This window comes from Glycine soja, chromosome 11 (assembly GCF_004193775.1).
Source record: "Glycine soja cultivar W05 chromosome 11, ASM419377v2, whole genome shotgun sequence".
NCBI lineage: Eukaryota > Viridiplantae > Streptophyta > Magnoliopsida > Fabales > Fabaceae > Glycine > Glycine soja.
The window spans coordinates 36,900,728-36,919,718 of NC_041012.1; the positions used below are offsets into that span (position 1 = coordinate 36,900,728).

The following is an 18,991-nucleotide window of genomic DNA, read 5'->3' on the forward strand; positions in this document are numbered from 1 at the left end:
CATATATATGATAAGAGTTATTAGTTTTACCCATGCAACCATCTATTAGAATATTAGTTGAACATATTTCCCGTGACATGGAGAAGAACAATTCCTATTTTTTCATATATGTTGAAAATTTTCATACCTTGCAAGCAGGCATGGAAAACTTGACCTTGCACAGTCACACATATATGATAGGAGAGAGAAAGATAGAGAATTCGATAGCGAACGATTGAACGACGCATACGCACACCTCACATCAATCAATCAAAGAAAATAAAATGGGAATGGAATGTGAATTTGACATTTGACTCTTTTTTCTATTCTTCATCTTTTATGAATGAATTCTCACTTAGTGTATGAATGAGTCAAAAAATAAAAAAATAATCAACACTACACTTGCGTCTTCTTTCGTCATAAGTGACACATTATGACGTCTCTAATTTTATATATAACTATATAAACTTATTAAACTGGGACTATTTTATGTTTTTTTTTAATTAGATTGTATAATCAAATTCCCATTTCCTTGAAACAATAAAAACATTGGAAATCATATTAATTTCTTTTTGGCTTTTTAGGAAACGTCTTAGTTTTATAGAAATGCTATTAGCGATTTTTGAACTTTATAAATGACATGACGTTACACACTAATTGCATCTACTATAAAACTTCGCCTAAAATCTTTATTTTATTTTTCTTAAGTTTCAAAATTCATAGTAAAGATTAAAAACTAGTTGTTGATAATATTGAGGGTCATAAAAAGAGAACTTAATTATAATAATGCATATGAATGTCTTTCAAAAGGGGTTAAAAGAAAGAATATGTAATTTTTAAAATAAAAAAGAAAACTTAATGTAGTTTAAACGTTTCAAAATAAATATTTTACACTAAATATAGTTAAGAAAAATTCTCTTAAAACCTTTTTTTCTTGGAAGAAAAATATTAAGTCCATTTCAAATTTTAGTTATTTGTTAATAAAACAGCATGGAACTTTTATAATAATGAAAATATAAAAAAAAATATTATTAACCTATCTGTTGTATCTCCCCCAAATAAAATAATACAAGTAATAGTTTGCCTCAAAGAACTTGGTTGTCAAAGGACTTGGCCCATTATCGATTGTTAGTTTGTTATTAATCTCACTCCTATTACTCCTAGCCCCTACTAAGGAGCTTACACTTTTACAAATTGTCCTTCCCACAGAATTACGGTTCCATGGTGGGTCATGCACTGTACAACCATAATTTCATTCATTCTTATAATTTTCTTGTAAGTGACTTTAATTAAACAAGTTTCGTGTTTAAAACTAATATGTCATGAATTAAATAAGAGATCATTGTAGAACTTATAAAACTTAGGAACTAATTTAGAACAAAAAAAAAAGAGATTATTCCTATATTGTAGACTATTTTAAAAATGCAAATTACAAATTAATCTTCTTTTTTTTCAATTTGAGTCATTAGAACTCCCTTCCTCAATCTTGAACACCTAACCCGTTAGAGGTGGGTAAACAGGTTCATGATTATGAACCGGTCCATGGGACCCAGGGTACCACGATTTGTGTGGCCCGTGGACTAATTTTTTAAAAAAATGCATGACTATACAGGATTCTGCCTGATCCCCTGCCAATGCGCCAGCTTAACCACCCCAAACAACCATCCCACATTCTCATTTAAAATCCAGTGCATCCTCTGAACTCCTCCCCCAATTAAAACAACCCAAACACAATCAACACTTTTTCCTCTCCATTACAACTAATTTGGCCATTTCTCTGTTTGCCTTTTAGTTAATTTGTGCTTTTAATTTAGCCATGATTTTTTTTTTAATTTACCCCTCAATTTCTCGCAAGAAAAAACATTTAAAAACATGGGATATATTTAAGGCACGATTAATTGTTTGTAAGGTTTGAATTTGAAATCATCCATGGCAGGTTCATTGCACGAGGACGACAATGAAATCTCATAGAAGATAGTGGTGACATTGTTCAAGGCTAAATTGATTTTTGCCTTTTCCTCTAATGTTGGGTGATGCCATTTTTTAGAAGTTTCTTGTTGAGTTCTTGAGTGAGTCTATGCGTAATTGTTTTTTACTTTTCCTCTAATGTTGGGTGATGCACATAACCTGCATATGTACAAGTTGTTTTCGGTGGTGAAAGGAAAGGTAGATACGACGTCGTTTGCAATGGGAAGTTGTGATGCACATAACCCCTTTTTTTCAATTCGAGTCTAACAAGTCTTTTTTTCAAACACCTTACATACTTATTCCTATCATCCACCATATCACACATTACTCTCAATACTTACTCAAAACCAGTTTAACAGAGGAAAAAACACTCAAGCCTAACCCGAATTCCTCCCTAATTGAACCCACAACTTCCTAGTGCAAACTGCATTGTATCCACCTTTCCCTTTCAGCACCAAAAAGTCAAAAACTTATACGAATCCAAGTGTTATCTATCTCCCAGTAATGACGAAAAGTGCAAGAAGCAATTAAACGCAGAATTTTCACCTCAACAAGGAACTTCACTGAACCTTATCATTCGAGCCTCCAACAATGTAATCACCATCTTCTACGAGACTCCATTGTCAAGTAAGAACCGGCCTACCATGGATTTGAATTCACATACACAACCCATTGTTTTTGTTCCACCACCTGCATTCACAAATAAAAACTTGACACCAATGACCCATGCCAAATCAAGGGCCATAAACGTCAAATCCGAGCATGCATCATTGTCTCCATGGATTCTCCCACAAACCAACTCGAGGGCCATAGTTCGATGATTACACATTTTGAAATCATTCTGACAGACGATGCTCAGAATAATGTTTAGAGCTCAAGGCTCTGGCAAATTTATTTATCTTATTTTGAAATTCAGATTCTTCAAACTATCAGTTTGTTCCAAGAAATTCTACTTAATTGCTAGTCATATTTATGTGGCCTTTTTGGAAAATGAAGCTCACAGATGCATTGAAATAAACTATGGTGCAGCTTATCTGCATTAGCTTTTGGAGAATCATAGATTATAAACTGCATGATCTGGTATACACAAGGATTTCTTTTATAGTACTTCAAAATGGAAAAGTGTTTGGTGTTCAGGATCAGAAAAATGCTAAAAGGAAGTAAAATCATGTGAAAAACACTTAATTATATATATTGCTAGCAATGGGTTACAATTGAAACCAAACTTCACCTGTAATTCATTTGGGAGTAGGGGGAGCGGGGTAGGCCATTATCATTGGCATAATACTATATATTGAAGCTGCTTGAGTTCTTTTCCAGGTGCTGAAGTAGCAGTTGCTTCAAAATTACAATTCTGTCAGACTCGTATTTTGAACTATATCAGACTGTTGACCCCACTTTATGATACCTTTCGAGAAAGGTTCTTCATGCCATAACCAATACACTTTAGAAAAACCGACTGTGAGTTTGGATCTGGTTTGATAATAAACTTCAAATCAAGAAAATCCCTTAGGTTTCTGAGAGTTTCAACTCCATGCTGCGAAAGTTTTCCTACACGAACCTTGGAAACATCTTGAGGGCATAGAGCACATAGAAGAAATAACAAACCCTATAAACCAAAACATTAAAAAATATATTAGGTAAGCCAAAGTTCCACAGATGGAAGCAATTTTCATCTTACTAGTCCTACAAATCCAGGTGCAAGACAATAAAATTGAAATAGCTACTTATTTCAGCACCAAAGAATAGAATTTGAGTCGTAAAACTTCCAGGGAGGGTACATCTCTGCTGCATGTTCTCTTTTCTTTTCCTTTTTTTCTACCTGTTCCATAGCTTTTCATCTCTACTATCTAAAAAAATTTAAGTCTATATTCTCTCTCTTTTACCAGTATCAGTCAACCAGGGTAATAGTTTTATGTTTGTTAAGAAGCTTTCATCCATAATTATGAGTTTAATACCAGTATCAATCATTTGGTAAAGAACCATTAAAGGGGATGAAACTGCTAATAAACTAACCTGATGTGTTGAATCTACCACTCCACTTTGAGCTATCTCCCCTAGTAAAGCACTAGCAATCCCCACACCAATATCATCTGGCGGCATTAAGTCTCGTTTCGCATCATCTGCAAGGCCAGAAGTATCGTCATCCCTCACTTGAGAAACAGCAGTGTCTACAGAAATGAAACAACCAGACGTAGTTTCCGCAACCAGAGAAATCCCATATCCAGGAGAGCTGCAACAGCAAATGACAAATAAAAGGAATTACAATTTAATACAATACAATATGACTTACACTTTTCTACCAAATATATTTCCACAATTCAAATTTAAATATTCAACAATTTCCACTGAATGGAAGGAATCATACTTACTTTCCAGCCTCAGGACCTGATCTGTGATCAGAGAAAATGTGCACATCAGAAACCAGCGGATTGATGATTCCACGGGCAGCTTTAATCATGCCATATTCAAACTGAACAGACACTCTTGTTGAAAAAGAAGTTCCCCTAATTTTCCTCACAAAACCCTCATCAATCCAACTAACCGCCTGTTGGAAAGAACATACATATATAAGGCATTAAAAAAATTTAAATTAACCATCAAATCAAATTATCAAAAATTCAGAAACTTACCGTTAGACTCTGAACAACAGGAACAGACAAAAGAACTTCACCACCACCATTGGGAGGTAATCCACGACTCTCTACTTTAATCTCCAAGCCTTCAGATGGAACTCCAAAGCGCTTCAATATAGGTAAAGTCGTTGACTTGAAGGTATCAACAGATGGATCTTTAGAATCATTTGTAATTCCTGTGCGAACAGTTTTTTTTAGATTTAAAGTTTAAACCACCACAATATCTTCGTTTTTCTACATAAATAGGAAGTAGAATACAATTACTATTATACCTTTGAGCCTGATAGTAAGGGGCTGCTTGGCAAACAAACACAACACAATGAGTGGCTCCAGAAAGTAACCAATGGACCGTGAGACGCCGCAATCGTGTGCACTGTGTTGTCTGCCACCCATAATAGTTCCCGGTTTGTACTTTAATTTGGTACCTGCCCAAACCAAACAGAATGAATAATCAAACGGTCGTTGGTTCGAATCCCCTCGCTAACATTCTAATATGAAACTAAGAAACAAGAAACATAAGATTTGGCGATAAATAATTAAGAAAATGGTTACCGGTTTCGTTGATTTCGACGTGGCAATCGTCGCAGACGGTTTCGAAGAGTCGGAGGAGAGAAATTTCGTGGTTGCGGAGGCCGGGCCATGTCTCGTCGGCGCGAATGTCCTCGATGAGAATGGGAGTGGAGGAGAGAGTAGAGAGAAGAAGGCGTTGCCTGAAGCTCTGGCTTCCCTTCAGCCTCTTGTAAGCCGTTTTCCCCATTCTGTGCAGCAACTCAAACTCACTCGTGCCAACTTTATCAAGCTGCACATATTTATACGGACGGTTTTCGGGTTCAGACTCGGTCTATTTTTTTGTTGTAGGGTTTCTAAAGTGTGACTCAATCTGGGCCAGTCGCCCATTCTTATTGGTCCCAACACTATTGCTATTTGTCCCTTTCAACTGGCTCAATTTTATTTTTCTAAAGATACCCTTTCCACATAATCATGTTTTTTTACGTGAAAATGTGTTTTCATTTTATATTTTGTTCGCACCCCGCACTATAATGGAAACATGATTCTCTATACAAATTTTGAAACGGAATTACGATTCCATTTTAGATTTTGAACACGGAATCACAATTTCATTTTTTTTTGTTTTAACTTTAAATAAAAAAACAAGGAAAACATGATTCTGCGTATAAAATATAAAAGGAAAACATGATTTTGTTTCAGATTTTATACGCAAAATAAGAAAAGATTTGGTTCGATGAATGGGAAAAGAAAGGGTGCAATGGGTTTGAATTAAGGGGCAAAATTATCTCTCCATGAGCTTTAAAAGTTGATAAGGGTCCATAGCAATTATTGTTGGAGTCAATAACAACTCTTTGTTTGGTTTCTCAAGGAATTGGACTTCAAACAATTACTAATGGCCCAAGCCTTATATGCTGAAGGGAGTTGATATTGGCATCAACCAAAATTGTTGTTGACTCTTACAAAACTTTAAAATCCCTAAAAAAAATTATTTTATCCCTTTGTTCAAACAGTCTATTCCTCCTTCTGTCTCCTTCCTCCTACATGTGCCCCTTTCTTTTCACCCAATGTTAAATGCACAACAAAAACACAATTACACTGATATTTATTGAAATACACAATAGAATTATATTTTTATTTTATATTCTTAAAACAATAAACAAATAGATAATGTGAATATGATTTTATTGTGATCTTCATATTTTTGTTTTGTTTTTTTTTTGTTTTTATGATTTTTTATCAGTTATAAATGTAAGTTACTTTTTTTAAAATAATCAAATTAATTGTGATATAATTTATCATTTTTAATAGTACTTAGTATCTTTTTGGCTAAAATGTAATGCTTGTTTCTCTAATTTTTAAAATTCGTGACTTTGGTCCCTGAATTTTAATTGTAATGTTTGGTCTCCCTCCCCAAGTCTTATAAAGCGGTGATTTTGGTCTTCCAGATAGACGATTAACAAATAATTTAGATTAGTTTAGGTATTAAGATAATTATGAATTAACCAAAGCTATTAATTATTAAAAAATGAATAAAAATTATTAATCATAATTTCCCATAACACTATATTCCTCTTCTTCTCCACAAACACTTCTTCAACCTCCTCCACTATCGCACGTGACAAATAGATAGTAATACCACATTAGGATTAATAGTCTTTTATTAAATTTTTTAATGATTTATAATTTTTAATTAATTTAATATCTCTAATAGTCTTTTATGATACTAAGGGAACTAAATGTTACAATTAAAAATAAAGGAAATCAAAATCATGGATTTGAAAAATTAAAAAACTAAAATTACAATTTAACCTATTTCTAATATTAGAATTAAATTAATTGGATACAAGTTATCATTTATAAAGATAATCAAATTAATTATTATAAGAATTAAGTTTATTACAATTAAAAAAGTAATTTATGTCATCATTAATTTAAATATAATTTATGTAATAATTAATTTAATTACTATTAAAAAAATAATATGTGTCATCATTAATATAATTTGTATAAAAATTAATTTAAGTTAAAAAGATAACTTATTTGTTACAATTCGTAAAAAAATACCTAACGGTATAAAAAGGATCGGAGGTACTATTTAATAATAAAAAATTTCAACTCTTATGTGTGATAAAAAAACGTATTCCAAAATCATTGTTATTTTAAATTTTTAATATAATATTAACTATTTTTTATTTATATTCCTTATAATATTAATTATATGATCTATGAAAACAAAAAAAAAATAATGAGAATAAGATTAATTTTGTAAAATTATTATTATTTTTTATTTATTTAATGATTTTCCATGAATGAGACAAAATAACATAAAGATATTAATACATATAATAATTAATTTTAAAAGTTTTACATATAATAATTAATGAATATAACATTTAATAATAACATTAAAGATTATTATTTATTACATATAATTAATAAAATATTCAATACTAACATGAAGTCAATTTTACTTCTGTACATAAATTTAATCAACATACATTGCGTATTATTTAACAGTAAGAATTTTCAACTCTTTTGTTGACATTATTCTTGACAATTCAATATACTAATACTTGCATTTAGTTTTTATAAGAGTAACAAGGAATTCATTTATAAAACATGTACAAAAGATTTGTATTTTTTTAACAAAACAAAAAAAAAATATTTAGTAACATAGAGATATTAATACATTTATAAGTTATAACAAACAATATATTTTTCTTGGGACGGCAGCAAACAATATCTTGGAACGACATATCAAAAACTTTATAAAGTTATATTGGACAACATATTTTTAACTATTTTTTACTTTTTTATTAAGGGAAAAACTCATTTGATTGTTTGATAAATAATTTTTTTTTTATTTTTAATGTTTTTTGAAATATTATTTGAAGTAACCCTTTTTAAAATATTACCTTCTAATTTTTATTTTTTTTATATTTTATTTCACTTTTATTATTGATATATTTATTTAAATTTTTTATTGTCTTTCTTAAATAAATCATAATTTTATTATTTTTATATTATTTTACATTTTTCAACTTTTAATTGTTAATTTTATCAAATACTTTTAATTTAATAAGTTATTTTTTTAATTTTTAGTTACTAGCTTGTCTATATGTTTCAGTTAACTTTTAAATTAATTTTATCAAACATAACCTATATCAATTTCTTCATAAGTATTATTAATAATATGTGTTGGCAAACATTTTTTTAACTAATTTCTAACTTTATTATTAACTAAAAGATCTTGTTTGATCATATTATTAGTGTTTGATAAATAACTTTTTTTAACAACTTGTAAATTTTTTTAAGACATTATTTAATTTTAGGTTCTTGGTTCTTACATTTTATTTTTTTATTTTTGTTCTATTTACTATATTTATTTTATTTTATTATAATAACATTGTAATTCAAGATATTGATAATTGACTAGTAGGATAATACTAATATGTAATCATATTTTATATTGATATTATCATACCAATCAACATAATAATAAAAATATAATGTCTGCTTAAAAGTATATTATTTTAGTTTAGTTTAGAATTGATGGAGAATATTTAAGAAATAATATAAGATTAATAGTAGAATGTAATTTATGAAAAAAAATAATAACTAAAAATTGTAATTATAATAACTTATCTTTATATAAAACTATAATAATTAAAAATATTTTTTTAGCCTTGCATAAAATTAAATTAAAATTTATATAAGAATATAAATATGTCTATTTTTATTATTTTATATTTCTTAACTACTTCAATAAATAATTTTATCGAATATCTATGATTAAATAAGCTAGTTTAAAATAGTTTGCAGCAATTATTAACTTTTTTAACTTTTAATTGATTTTTTGGCTTTTAGTTAATTGTTTACCTACATTTGACAAACATAATTTAATCCACATAATTAAAAAGTTACTTTTCGAACATCGTCTAATGCAAACATAACCTACTTTTGTGAGAACACATTTTTATGGCAATCCCATACATCTATGTAACATTCACGGCTACAGAAACACGTTTTATATCAATTTTGGAAGACATTTTACATTGATTCCAAATTCAATGTAGTATAACGCGATGTTAAATGTAGGAAAGATTCTGCATATATCACAAAACAGATGCAGAATCCCCAATTTCTACATCAATTCCTCCAAATTCTCCAATCCAAATAACTAGGACATATATGAATATTGAGAAAGTGTAAAAGTATAAAGAAGTAACCTTCTATGTTAAAGCATGTGAAATTGATCTAGATGTTTGATTTGTTGGATTGGAGAATGGTGAAAATTTGATTTCCGATAAAACTAAAGTTGTTTGACATTATGTTTCAAGGTAGAGAAGGATAGGACTATCCTAGAAATTGAGGCTACAAATTATAACAAAACTAGTCTTCGAATAACAAGCACTAGAATTGCAGAATGCTTATATACGACATGATCATGATCAGGGGCGAAACCAAAATAAAGTGCAAGGGGGAAAATCTTTATCGCAATATAAGTAAAATTACCAATAACGAATTTCATTAATCGTTTAAATTTAGACTAATTAATGAAGAACAAAAGATCATATATCAAATGAAAGTAAATATAAGTATTATTGATGCAAAGAAGACACGCATACAAACAAACAAAAAAATATATTTTCAATCGTTAAGATTATGATTTTTAATTTTTGATTTGATAAAACTCTTCTATAATTATTTAACAAAGGCCAAGCAATCTTGAGTGATTATTCAGAAGAGTTTCAGCAAGTAGACACTTTCTCAAACACTTCATCACCAAATGTTTCATGAATTATGCTAAGAGCATATTGAACCATATATTATGCTAAACACATTTTTTATTCATTCAATATGATGAGATGTTTCTATAGAATTCTTCTCTTAATCTCTAAGATCTATTATAACCTTTCTTCTCCCAAACTTATTTAAGCTTTTTTTTATTGTCTTGATATTTTTATTCTCTTATTCTGATTTTTAATTAATTTATAATAAAATAAATAACATTTGAATTATTTTTCATTGATGAATAATCTAATCCGTGCACAATACATAATAATAAGAATTTATTTGAATAAACTTTTCATAGGCAGATATAGAAGGAGAAAACTAAAAAGAAAAATGAAATAAGCTTATGGAAATATAAGTTAAAATTACTTTATGCATAAAATACTTTATAAAAACTCTCTCATATATGTTTTAACTTTTGTAAAAGATGATTTTTAACTTATACGTGGGTTAATAGAAAAATCTATCCTGGCATACCCAAATTATATAATAAAATCTCTTCATAGCTAGTGATCAATTTGATAAATTGATAATATCCTAATGAAACAACAAATAAAGATAAAAATAACTATTGTCATTAATCTGCATTTCCAGATATTACTTTTCATGCTACTTTGAACTAATAAAGGAGCAAAAATTATTCATCCCCTTGATCACCTATATGATTTTATAAAGAGATTAAAGCAAGGTCATTAGATTTAATTAAACTAGCCCACCAAAGGAAAAAAGAAAAGATTTTGAATTTATAAAAATATTAGGTAGATCTCTTTAGGAGATTGGCAAAATAAATATGATTTTAACCTTAGCTTCAATTGTGTCATTATATATGTAAAACAATCTACTATTCCGAACCTAATATAAGTAAATTAACTAACTTAGGATTTAAAAAATTAGTTAATATCATTAAATTCTTTTAATAACATTTAAAAAATATTTTTTTCTGAAGTACTGTTCATTAATTAGTACTTGATATTAAGAATAAAAATGAGTTATTAAAATTATAATCACAATAAATTAAAAAGTATTTTTGTGAATGACGATGTCAATAAAAAGGATGAAAATAATTAAAAATACTTATATTTGAGATTTTTTTTTTATTATATTTAGGTCTAAAGAGAGTATCAATCAACAAAATAGCTAGGTAAATTGTTTAATGGATCTTCCAAATTCAGGGCAACGACTTTGAAGTACCAACCTATTGCTACAAATAATTTAATTAGAGATTAGAGAAATAAAACCTACTTTTCTGTAGTAATTACAATCACAAAACTTCAACAGCTGTACAATGCATATTGGGAAGCTTCAACATTTCTGTCTTAAAATTATTATTTTCTAGCATCAGATCCACTGTTAGCAGTGATGCTCTAGGCTTTGGTTTTGGCATCACCACCTCGGAATACCCCATCATTGAATTAAGTGATGAAGTAGTTGTTGAGGTGTTCCTTTTGCATGAACCTAGCCACTTAGCTTGCATGTACTTGTGCTTCCTCCATGGTCCCATGTGCATTTTGTTTTCCTTCATGCACTTTTTTGCTCCCATACACAACACCTTGATGATGTTGCTTAATCTCTCTATTTTCCCCACGTACACCTCAGGGAGCTTGCTCACTAGCCCGTTGTACTCTTCACTTGCCCTTGCCATCTCAAACTCTGCTCGAAAATTCAGTTCTATGATCACCCTAACTTCTTGCTTTTTGCTTGTGCTGTCTATTACATCTAGGAAAGTATGCTCTCCTGCACAGTCAATGGTAAAATTAAGTTAACTTTTCATTTCTTTAACTGCTACTTATATGTGTCTTTTTTATTCATAGAAATTTGACTCGTATATTTTTTTTTTACAATAACACATACTGTTTCATTCACTAACTAAATTAGACACTGAATTACATGTATCCGTCTATCAAAAAGTTTGAAGTTATTAATTATTTTTGTGAGGGACTAATAAATTTAAAGTTTGTTTGTACCGAACACCTTAATTAAATAGTTACTAGGAAGCCAAGTTGTCCTAGAAAATATGTATGCACCTAATGCCTAATATAAATTATAACTGACATGGAAAATGATATAATTATTTTTTATAATAGAGCTACAAAGGAAAGTGACAATAGCTATTGATATGAAAGTGATTTCTAGATTAAAAAATAAATGAGATAACGTTGTTAATTAATAATAGTTTCTTTCTGATTATATATGTTAATTATACATACATACATATATATATATATATACCTATCAAGAAGGCTTTTTTTTCAATTTTTAAAACATGAAATAGGAAAAAGTGTTACGAATGTCAAAAAGGGAAAAAGAATCAAAAGGTACATTTGTTGGAATGAATGTATATTGTCTTTGACTAATTCTTGAATAGGGAACAGATAGAGTTTTTTTGTTTATTATTTTTATAATGCAATATAGCTGTTTACCTGATGGAATATTACTTGGTGAGCTTCTCCATTTTGTTTTGCAAATGGCACTGTTATAACCAGAATTCTGAAGGCGTCTTGAGACTTCTATAATGAAGCAGTTTCTACAGGATCTGGAAATTATCTGTCTACTGCAACTGCACACTATTTCTGCGTTTTGTATTTCCTGAACGGCTTCTTTGGTGGCATTCCTTATCCTTGACTCAATAGAAGTTGATCTATATAGGTAGTTCTGCATAATTAAATAGAAAAACCAACTTGGTCAAAACCAACGCGTCTAAAACCTCATAAGCCAACTAAGATTTTGGAGCAACAAAATGGAAATGATAAAACTACTAATCAAAATTACGTTTTAAATCAAAATGAAATTAATTATTAACGATGTATTAAATTCTAATTAACAAGATATTTCAAATTTTAATCATGTATTTCATGTTCATATTTTTCAGTATATATACGTTAAACCCAGTTTATTTTAAAAAATATATTTTTTTCTTTTTTTCTCAAGAAAAAGTTTATAACTTAATTAGAATGCATCGAGAATATGGAAGAAAAAAATAGTATATCATCTACTCACAAATTTTCAAATATAATAAGTTTGTCGATGTTAAAAATAATTAAAATCATATCTGATATAAATCTTGTTGAGTTGAAATGATAAAAATCTCTATGCAAACAATGGATATATGGAATTGGATACTAAACTCAAACTTTTGAAATAAAAGAATTGGATACTCTAAACACAGGCTTTAGCTTCTGTAACTTGAATTTAAATTTGCAGATTTCAAGTAGTTCAAAACTTCATTGAAACATGCATGTGGGAGATAAGAATTAATGAAGTACCAATAAAATTAATTGATTGATTAATTTCCTTTGCATGCATTAACATTGATCTATTGAACAAATCAAACAAAGAAAGAATCAAATACCAGAATCAATTAATCAAGAACATTATGCCATGTTAGTTAATTAATTACCTGCAAAAGCTGGTGTTGATTATCCCAAAAGCTTCTATTCTCCTCAACGCTGCCACCATCAACCCTCTCACCATCATCATCATCATCCAATTCCATTTCATTGGATTGACGAAACTCATCGCCAGAACTTTCATCACTTTTGACCAACGACATCATCATCTCACCATCATCGAGAAATTCAAACTCCACATCTCCAACTCCAAGTTGTAGTTTCTCGCACCCCAATGATTCCCTTCGGGGTAGAAACCTCGTGACTCCTCCTCGGACCATAGAGGTAGCACCCATTTAGAACAACACAACAACCGAACAAGGTGGTCTTTTTTCTTTTACTAAAACAAATTAGAGTGTGGAAATTGGATTAAGGAAAGGGTTATTTATATATACGAAAAAAAAGTGAGTAGTGGTGAGATATATCAATCTCTAATCGCCGCGCACATGTAAGGGTAGATTCTGGTAGCATATACGTAGTGGCGTGACCCTATTGGTTCATTTATTAATATTTGGGGTGAAATTCATATACAGCATGGATCCACGTCAGTGGTTTGCAATAATTTCATCCAACTCATCATCATCACACTGTTGCAAACCATGTTGATCCTGATCTAATTAGAACAGCGGAGAATGATAGAGAGAGAGAAAAGCTTATACGTTGCAATTGCAAGCTCAACTATATTTTGGGCTTATCTCTTGTGGGGCTTACTTGTCGCTTTGTCCTTTCAAATAAAAATTATAATCATGCATGTGTATGAAAAAAAAACTGCCATGTCATAATTAAACAGCAATATGCATATACGTTTCTTCATGATTGTTCCAATAACAGAAAGAGTTTTGGTTAATCAATATTAAGACATTAATTAAAAAAATATTTATTATTAAAATTATAAGAGAAAATAAAAAAAAATTATGAATAATATAAATTTACGTATCAATAATATTTTTTTTTAATTCTTTAACCAATGTGTGAAGACATTGGTTAGATTTGTCTACTAGAAATGTTATATAATTATTAGTTGTTAATTAATAACAAATAGGGGCGATTAACTAATTACAGATAGTTCAGTACAAATAAAACTGATTCAAATAATAACGTTTCTAGGTTTCTTGAAATTGTGACTCATACTCCCGCAAAAAGTTCACTTTTTTTATTTGGTAAAGATTAAAGAAAATTAATGTAATCATTCATATGTAACAACTACATATAAAATAAATATATTAATATGGTGTTAATAGATTGATAAAAAAACATTGTCTTTTTTAAGCATGTGATCATAAGTTTTATTTCCAGTTGAAAAAATTGATTTCTTTTTGTAATTAATATATATATATATATATATATATATATATATATGGTAGGTACCAGTCAGCAATACCAATTTTGATAACTCAGAAATTTCCCTCACTAATATTCTGCCATCATAATCAGCCAGACACATATTGCCATCAAGGCATCCCTATAGACACACTTATCCACAACTTCCCAAGGCCCAATACAAACAGACAGTAGCATGTCTGTCTGCATGTGTGTCGAGTACATGAGATGATATCTCCAAACACATTCAATTAGGCCACATCATACCTTCTGCTACAAACTCTGTAAACATACCAGTGGACACCTATGCCATTTATAGAATGAAAAAAGAGAAAGAGTTAGATTTGTTGGTGTTCCACAATCAAGATTTAAATGCAAGACTTTCGAACACCTTATCAACATCTAGTAAACTTTGATCAAAGATAATCCGATTTCTATGGTTCCACAGTTCCCACACTGAAGCACACCACATCCACCACCCACCACCAAGCAAGCAAACCTCCCTTTCTCAAGTGGTAACACTCACGTTGGAAGAAATGAGTTGTAGGATCTTCATGTTATGAGAAAGAGATGCCTACCCAGCAATAAATACAATTCCACATCTTAGTTGCAAATGTGCATGTAAATAATACGTGATTTACAAACTCCTCCTGATCTTGGTAAAAACTGCATAGATAACCCAGTTCATTAAGTGCCACACCTCATTTTTTGAGATTCTCTTTTATAAGTAATTTATTAAGAGAGATCCTCCAAACAAATGCAGCAATATTTAATGGGATATGCAAGCTCCATAACAGAATAAAACCTGGTTGGAACATTCTCTACCACCTCCATTTTTGTCAAATAAGTCGAGTTAACCGTATAAGTTGAGTTGAAAAAATTGATCTCTTAAAAAAAAATCTCTATACGTACCTCAAAGTATATTATATTAATCACGAGCTTTCACTTAAGAATATTCTAAAATCATAAGAAAAAATTAAAAATTATAAAATAAATATATTAGTGACGAAGAAAAATAAAAAAGACAAAAAGGGCAGAGTTTTAAATATCACTTATTGGGGGTATAATAATGAAAGAAGTTGAAGTACCAACCACTATCATGATAACTTTATTATAGTAAAGTGTACGTGGAATTGGAAATTTTTTTATTTGGGATTGACATGGATAAATCCGCTTGCTAGTGTCAAAGGATTTGTTTGTAAAAAATTCCTTAATTCAAAGTGGAGGGTTTATTTGTAATTTTGTTAAGGACACAATAATTGGATTGGCAGCACTGCAGTAGCGTAAGTGCGAAACTTTGATGATGCATGCTGCGCCGCGTAAGTTGCACAAAAGACAAATTTGAATGAACGTTCTCGTGGGGGAATCTCAGGTTGGGACTTGAAAGCCAACCTTTTTCTAGTTCAGTGTTTTCCTTGTTTTCGGCATGATTAATTGCTTCTTTCTCAGAGATTATTCATCAATATTTTATGTAATTATGATTGTTTTTTCATCTTATTCTTAACCGTCAAATTCTATTCGATCACTTGGGTCTTGTTTCAGAAACGTGATGGAAGAGTTTGTAAAATTGTTAGCATCATGGAATCAAAATATCACGAGGCAGGGTTGTTGCAATGTTACATTGAATCAATGAAGTTAGCCTAAAATCACCATTTATTTTACATATTCTTGATCATATTGCTTCTTTCGTGTTAGAATAATTATCGTTATAAATTTATATAAATTAATAAAAAGTAATAAATAAATAATTTTATAAAATTAACTTTATATCATCATTAATTTATTTATAAATTTTGTTATTTATCATTAATATTATAAGAAATATGAATGAAAAAAATAATTAATATTACATTAAAAAACTAAAATAAAAAATATTTTTGAAAAAAATAATCTTACACAACAATTATAATAAAACAAAAAGAATATGAAGAATTAATAAGAATGAAATTACAAATAAAACTCAAACACATATTTTGAAGTATTTTGGATTAGTATCTCAATGTACGACATGATTCAGTTGGGCTAGACCAACAAGCCGAGAAAAGGGCATGTGCAACATGCATTACCCTTGACCTTGAGGCAGGTCCCGAGGATCGTGTGACCATAACCAGGGGTGGAGCTTGAAATTTGGCTTGAGGGAGACCAAGAAAAAAGTATAATTTAATAAATAAAGTTTACATTTTTTTACGCATAAAATATAATAAAAAGTTATAATATATTATATATTCTATTTTTAAAAAAAATATGTTTATATAAAATATAAAAATAATACTATCTTTTATTCTTTAGATAAGAGACAATAGATTAATCTCTTTAGTTATCAACAAGGTCTAATACAGTTAGTAGATAATTGAGTTCCTTAAACATGTTGATATAGAGTTTGATTCTCTAGTCATGCATATGAAGAAGATTTTATTGGAAGAGACAAAACACTTTTATGATTTCTATGTTTTGAGGGTTAATTTATGATTTTCGGTTATGTGAATATCTTGTTTCTAGGGAAAAAAATCTCTTGATTCTAATTATAGAAACATAAACTCATTTTTAAATGTATTAATTATATGTTTTCTTTTATACCCTTAGATATTCATTCGGAAATTTATTAATAAGACACTAAATTATTTCACAAGTAGATACATTCATTGACCTAATAACATTTTAAGTTACACTCGGTGGTAAAAAAGTTATTCATTAAATTACAAATAATATTATCAAATATAACTACTATTAAAATTAATTAATTCTTGATATTATTAATTAAAATTAACTAGCTTAATTATTTTAATTGACTTTAATAAATTAATTATTTGTTATATATAAATAGAGATAGTAATATATGAGAACAAAATAAATTAGATAGATAAAATAATTTTGGATGATTATATATCGACATCTCAACATCACAAATATTCCATTAAAAATTATAATTTTTAAAATAAGAGTGAAATTTTGGTCTAACAAGAGATTGAAGACATGTCCCTTATTAGTTACTAAAAAATTCAATTTCCATTAGATCAACGTTAATTATTAAATATTAGATGACAAAAATAATATTTATATACTATATTTTTTTAAAAAAAAGTATATATTTTTATTTAAAATATGAAATATGGATTGATGATATTTTGTTAATTATATTATATCATATATTTTATAAATTTTTAATATATATTGAATTAATTGAACTAATTAGTAATCTACCGGTTTGACCTCTAATTTATTGATTCAGTCCTTCGATGGAATTGATGTTCGGATCAATTTTGATAACACTAATTTCATGTATAATTTTTTTAACATATATTTTTTTTTATAAATTTTAGGAAAGCCATAAAATTATTTTTATAATAATTAAAACACTTTTAAAAAAGTGTGTGGGGGTGGGGGATGGAATGGCCCCTACGAGTCCCCTTTCCCTCGACCTCTAACTCTGTTATTGCCTAACTAACTTTTCTTTTCTAAATTTGAGTATTTAAATAAACACTACAAGTATAACCATTTAACTTTGATCTCATTTACACACATTCTTCTTCCTCTGAAACGGACTTAAACATCGGAGTATTTGTAGATGTACCACATGATATTGTACTTTGCCGTTTGAAGTCAAGATCTACACCGAAACTTTGTATGAATTATAATATTGACTTAATTAATTAGTAGTTGAAAAAAGAAAGAAAAAGAAAAAAAATATCAATTCAAAATTTTCTTATTAAAAAAAATTATTAAAAAAAATTAATAAATTAATAATTAATATTTCTCTATAAAAATATTTTGCCGTGACAATGAATCTATGATTCCACCTAACAGCAGAAAGAATGTACTTAAGAAGGAATCACCACTAAAACATTTTGAATTTAGTTAAAGTCAGCATCAAGAATCAAACACTTCGGATCAGTTCAAACATAATTTTCTTTCGTTTAATATTTTTTTCACGTATCATGTGTGTGATGATTGACATATGGGTCAACATGTGCCAACACCAAATATTGAATATGCATCATGCATATATGTTTAATTTCCTTATATGCAATACATTAATTAATTGATATAACTTTTTCATTTATTATATTTCTTACCCTGTAATCTTTTTATTGGTGTATATCAATGTCGACGTACACACATGATGATGATGGAACACAGATCTCTGATTATTAGCAGAAAACAATGCCACCAAACAGATAAGATAATTAAGTATCATGTGTGCAATCTGGCCTTTCGATCAACTTCAGGCCATGCTGTTTGGTTATTTTTTAGGTGCTAGCTGTGTGAGTCAGTGAATGTTAGTGTTTCTTCTGTGGTGCATAACACAAGTCCACGTAGTGACCAATTCATTGTATGGCTATATATTGAACATCCAGGTAAAGTACCACGTGGTTTGTGTACATGTGCTTCCTTCATTTA

At 29.1% G+C, this 18,991-nt stretch overlaps 2 protein-coding genes across 2 annotated transcripts; both read right to left on the minus strand.

Annotated features, from left to right (window-relative positions):
- Positions 1-2,989: 2,989 nt before the first annotated feature.
- Positions 2,990-5,383, minus strand: LOC114377037 (probable RNA 3'-terminal phosphate cyclase-like protein). Its single transcript, XM_028335416.1, has 6 exons — positions 5,136-5,383; positions 4,856-5,008; positions 4,581-4,759; positions 4,320-4,495; positions 3,964-4,180; positions 2,990-3,556 (listed from the first exon to the last, which is right to left on the minus strand). Exons 1-6 carry the CDS (start codon positions 5,338-5,340, stop codon positions 3,347-3,349), a joined length of 1,140 nt encoding a protein of 379 aa, XP_028191217.1. The 5' UTR covers positions 5,341-5,383; the 3' UTR covers positions 2,990-3,346.
- A 5,590-nt stretch (positions 5,384-10,973) lies between these two features.
- On the minus strand, positions 10,974-13,658 carry LOC114374736. The gene is made up of 3 exons (XM_028332406.1): positions 13,285-13,658; positions 12,308-12,539; positions 10,974-11,621 (listed from the first exon to the last, which is right to left on the minus strand). Exons 1-3 carry the CDS (start codon positions 13,567-13,569, stop codon positions 11,149-11,151), a joined length of 990 nt encoding a protein of 329 aa, XP_028188207.1. The 5' UTR covers positions 13,570-13,658; the 3' UTR covers positions 10,974-11,148.
- Between the last annotated feature and the right edge of the window lie 5,333 nt (positions 13,659-18,991).

Excerpts from the sequence above, each read along its gene's own strand:
- LOC114377037 (XM_028335416.1), bottom strand. The coding sequence starts at position 5,340 with ATGGGGAAAACGGCTTACAAGAGGCTGAAGGGAAGCCAGAGCTTCAGG. Across the intron at positions 5,009-5,135 it reads CGTCGAAATCAACGAAACCG|GTACCAAATTAAAGTACAAA; the intron begins GTAACCATTTTC and ends TGGTTTGGGCAG. Across the intron at positions 4,496-4,580 it reads CTGTTGTTCAGAGTCTAACG|GCGGTTAGTTGGATTGATGA; the intron begins GTAAGTTTCTGA and ends TCTTTCCAACAG.
- LOC114374736 (XM_028332406.1), bottom strand. The coding sequence starts at position 13,569 with ATGGGTGCTACCTCTATGGTCCGAGGAGGAGTCACGAGGTTTCTACCC. Across the intron at positions 12,540-13,284 it reads ATCAACACCAGCTTTTGCAG|AACTACCTATATAGATCAAC; the intron begins GTAATTAATTAA and ends TTAATTATGCAG. Across the intron at positions 11,622-12,307 it reads ACCAAGTAATATTCCATCAG|GAGAGCATACTTTCCTAGAT; the intron begins GTAAACAGCTAT and ends TTGACTGTGCAG.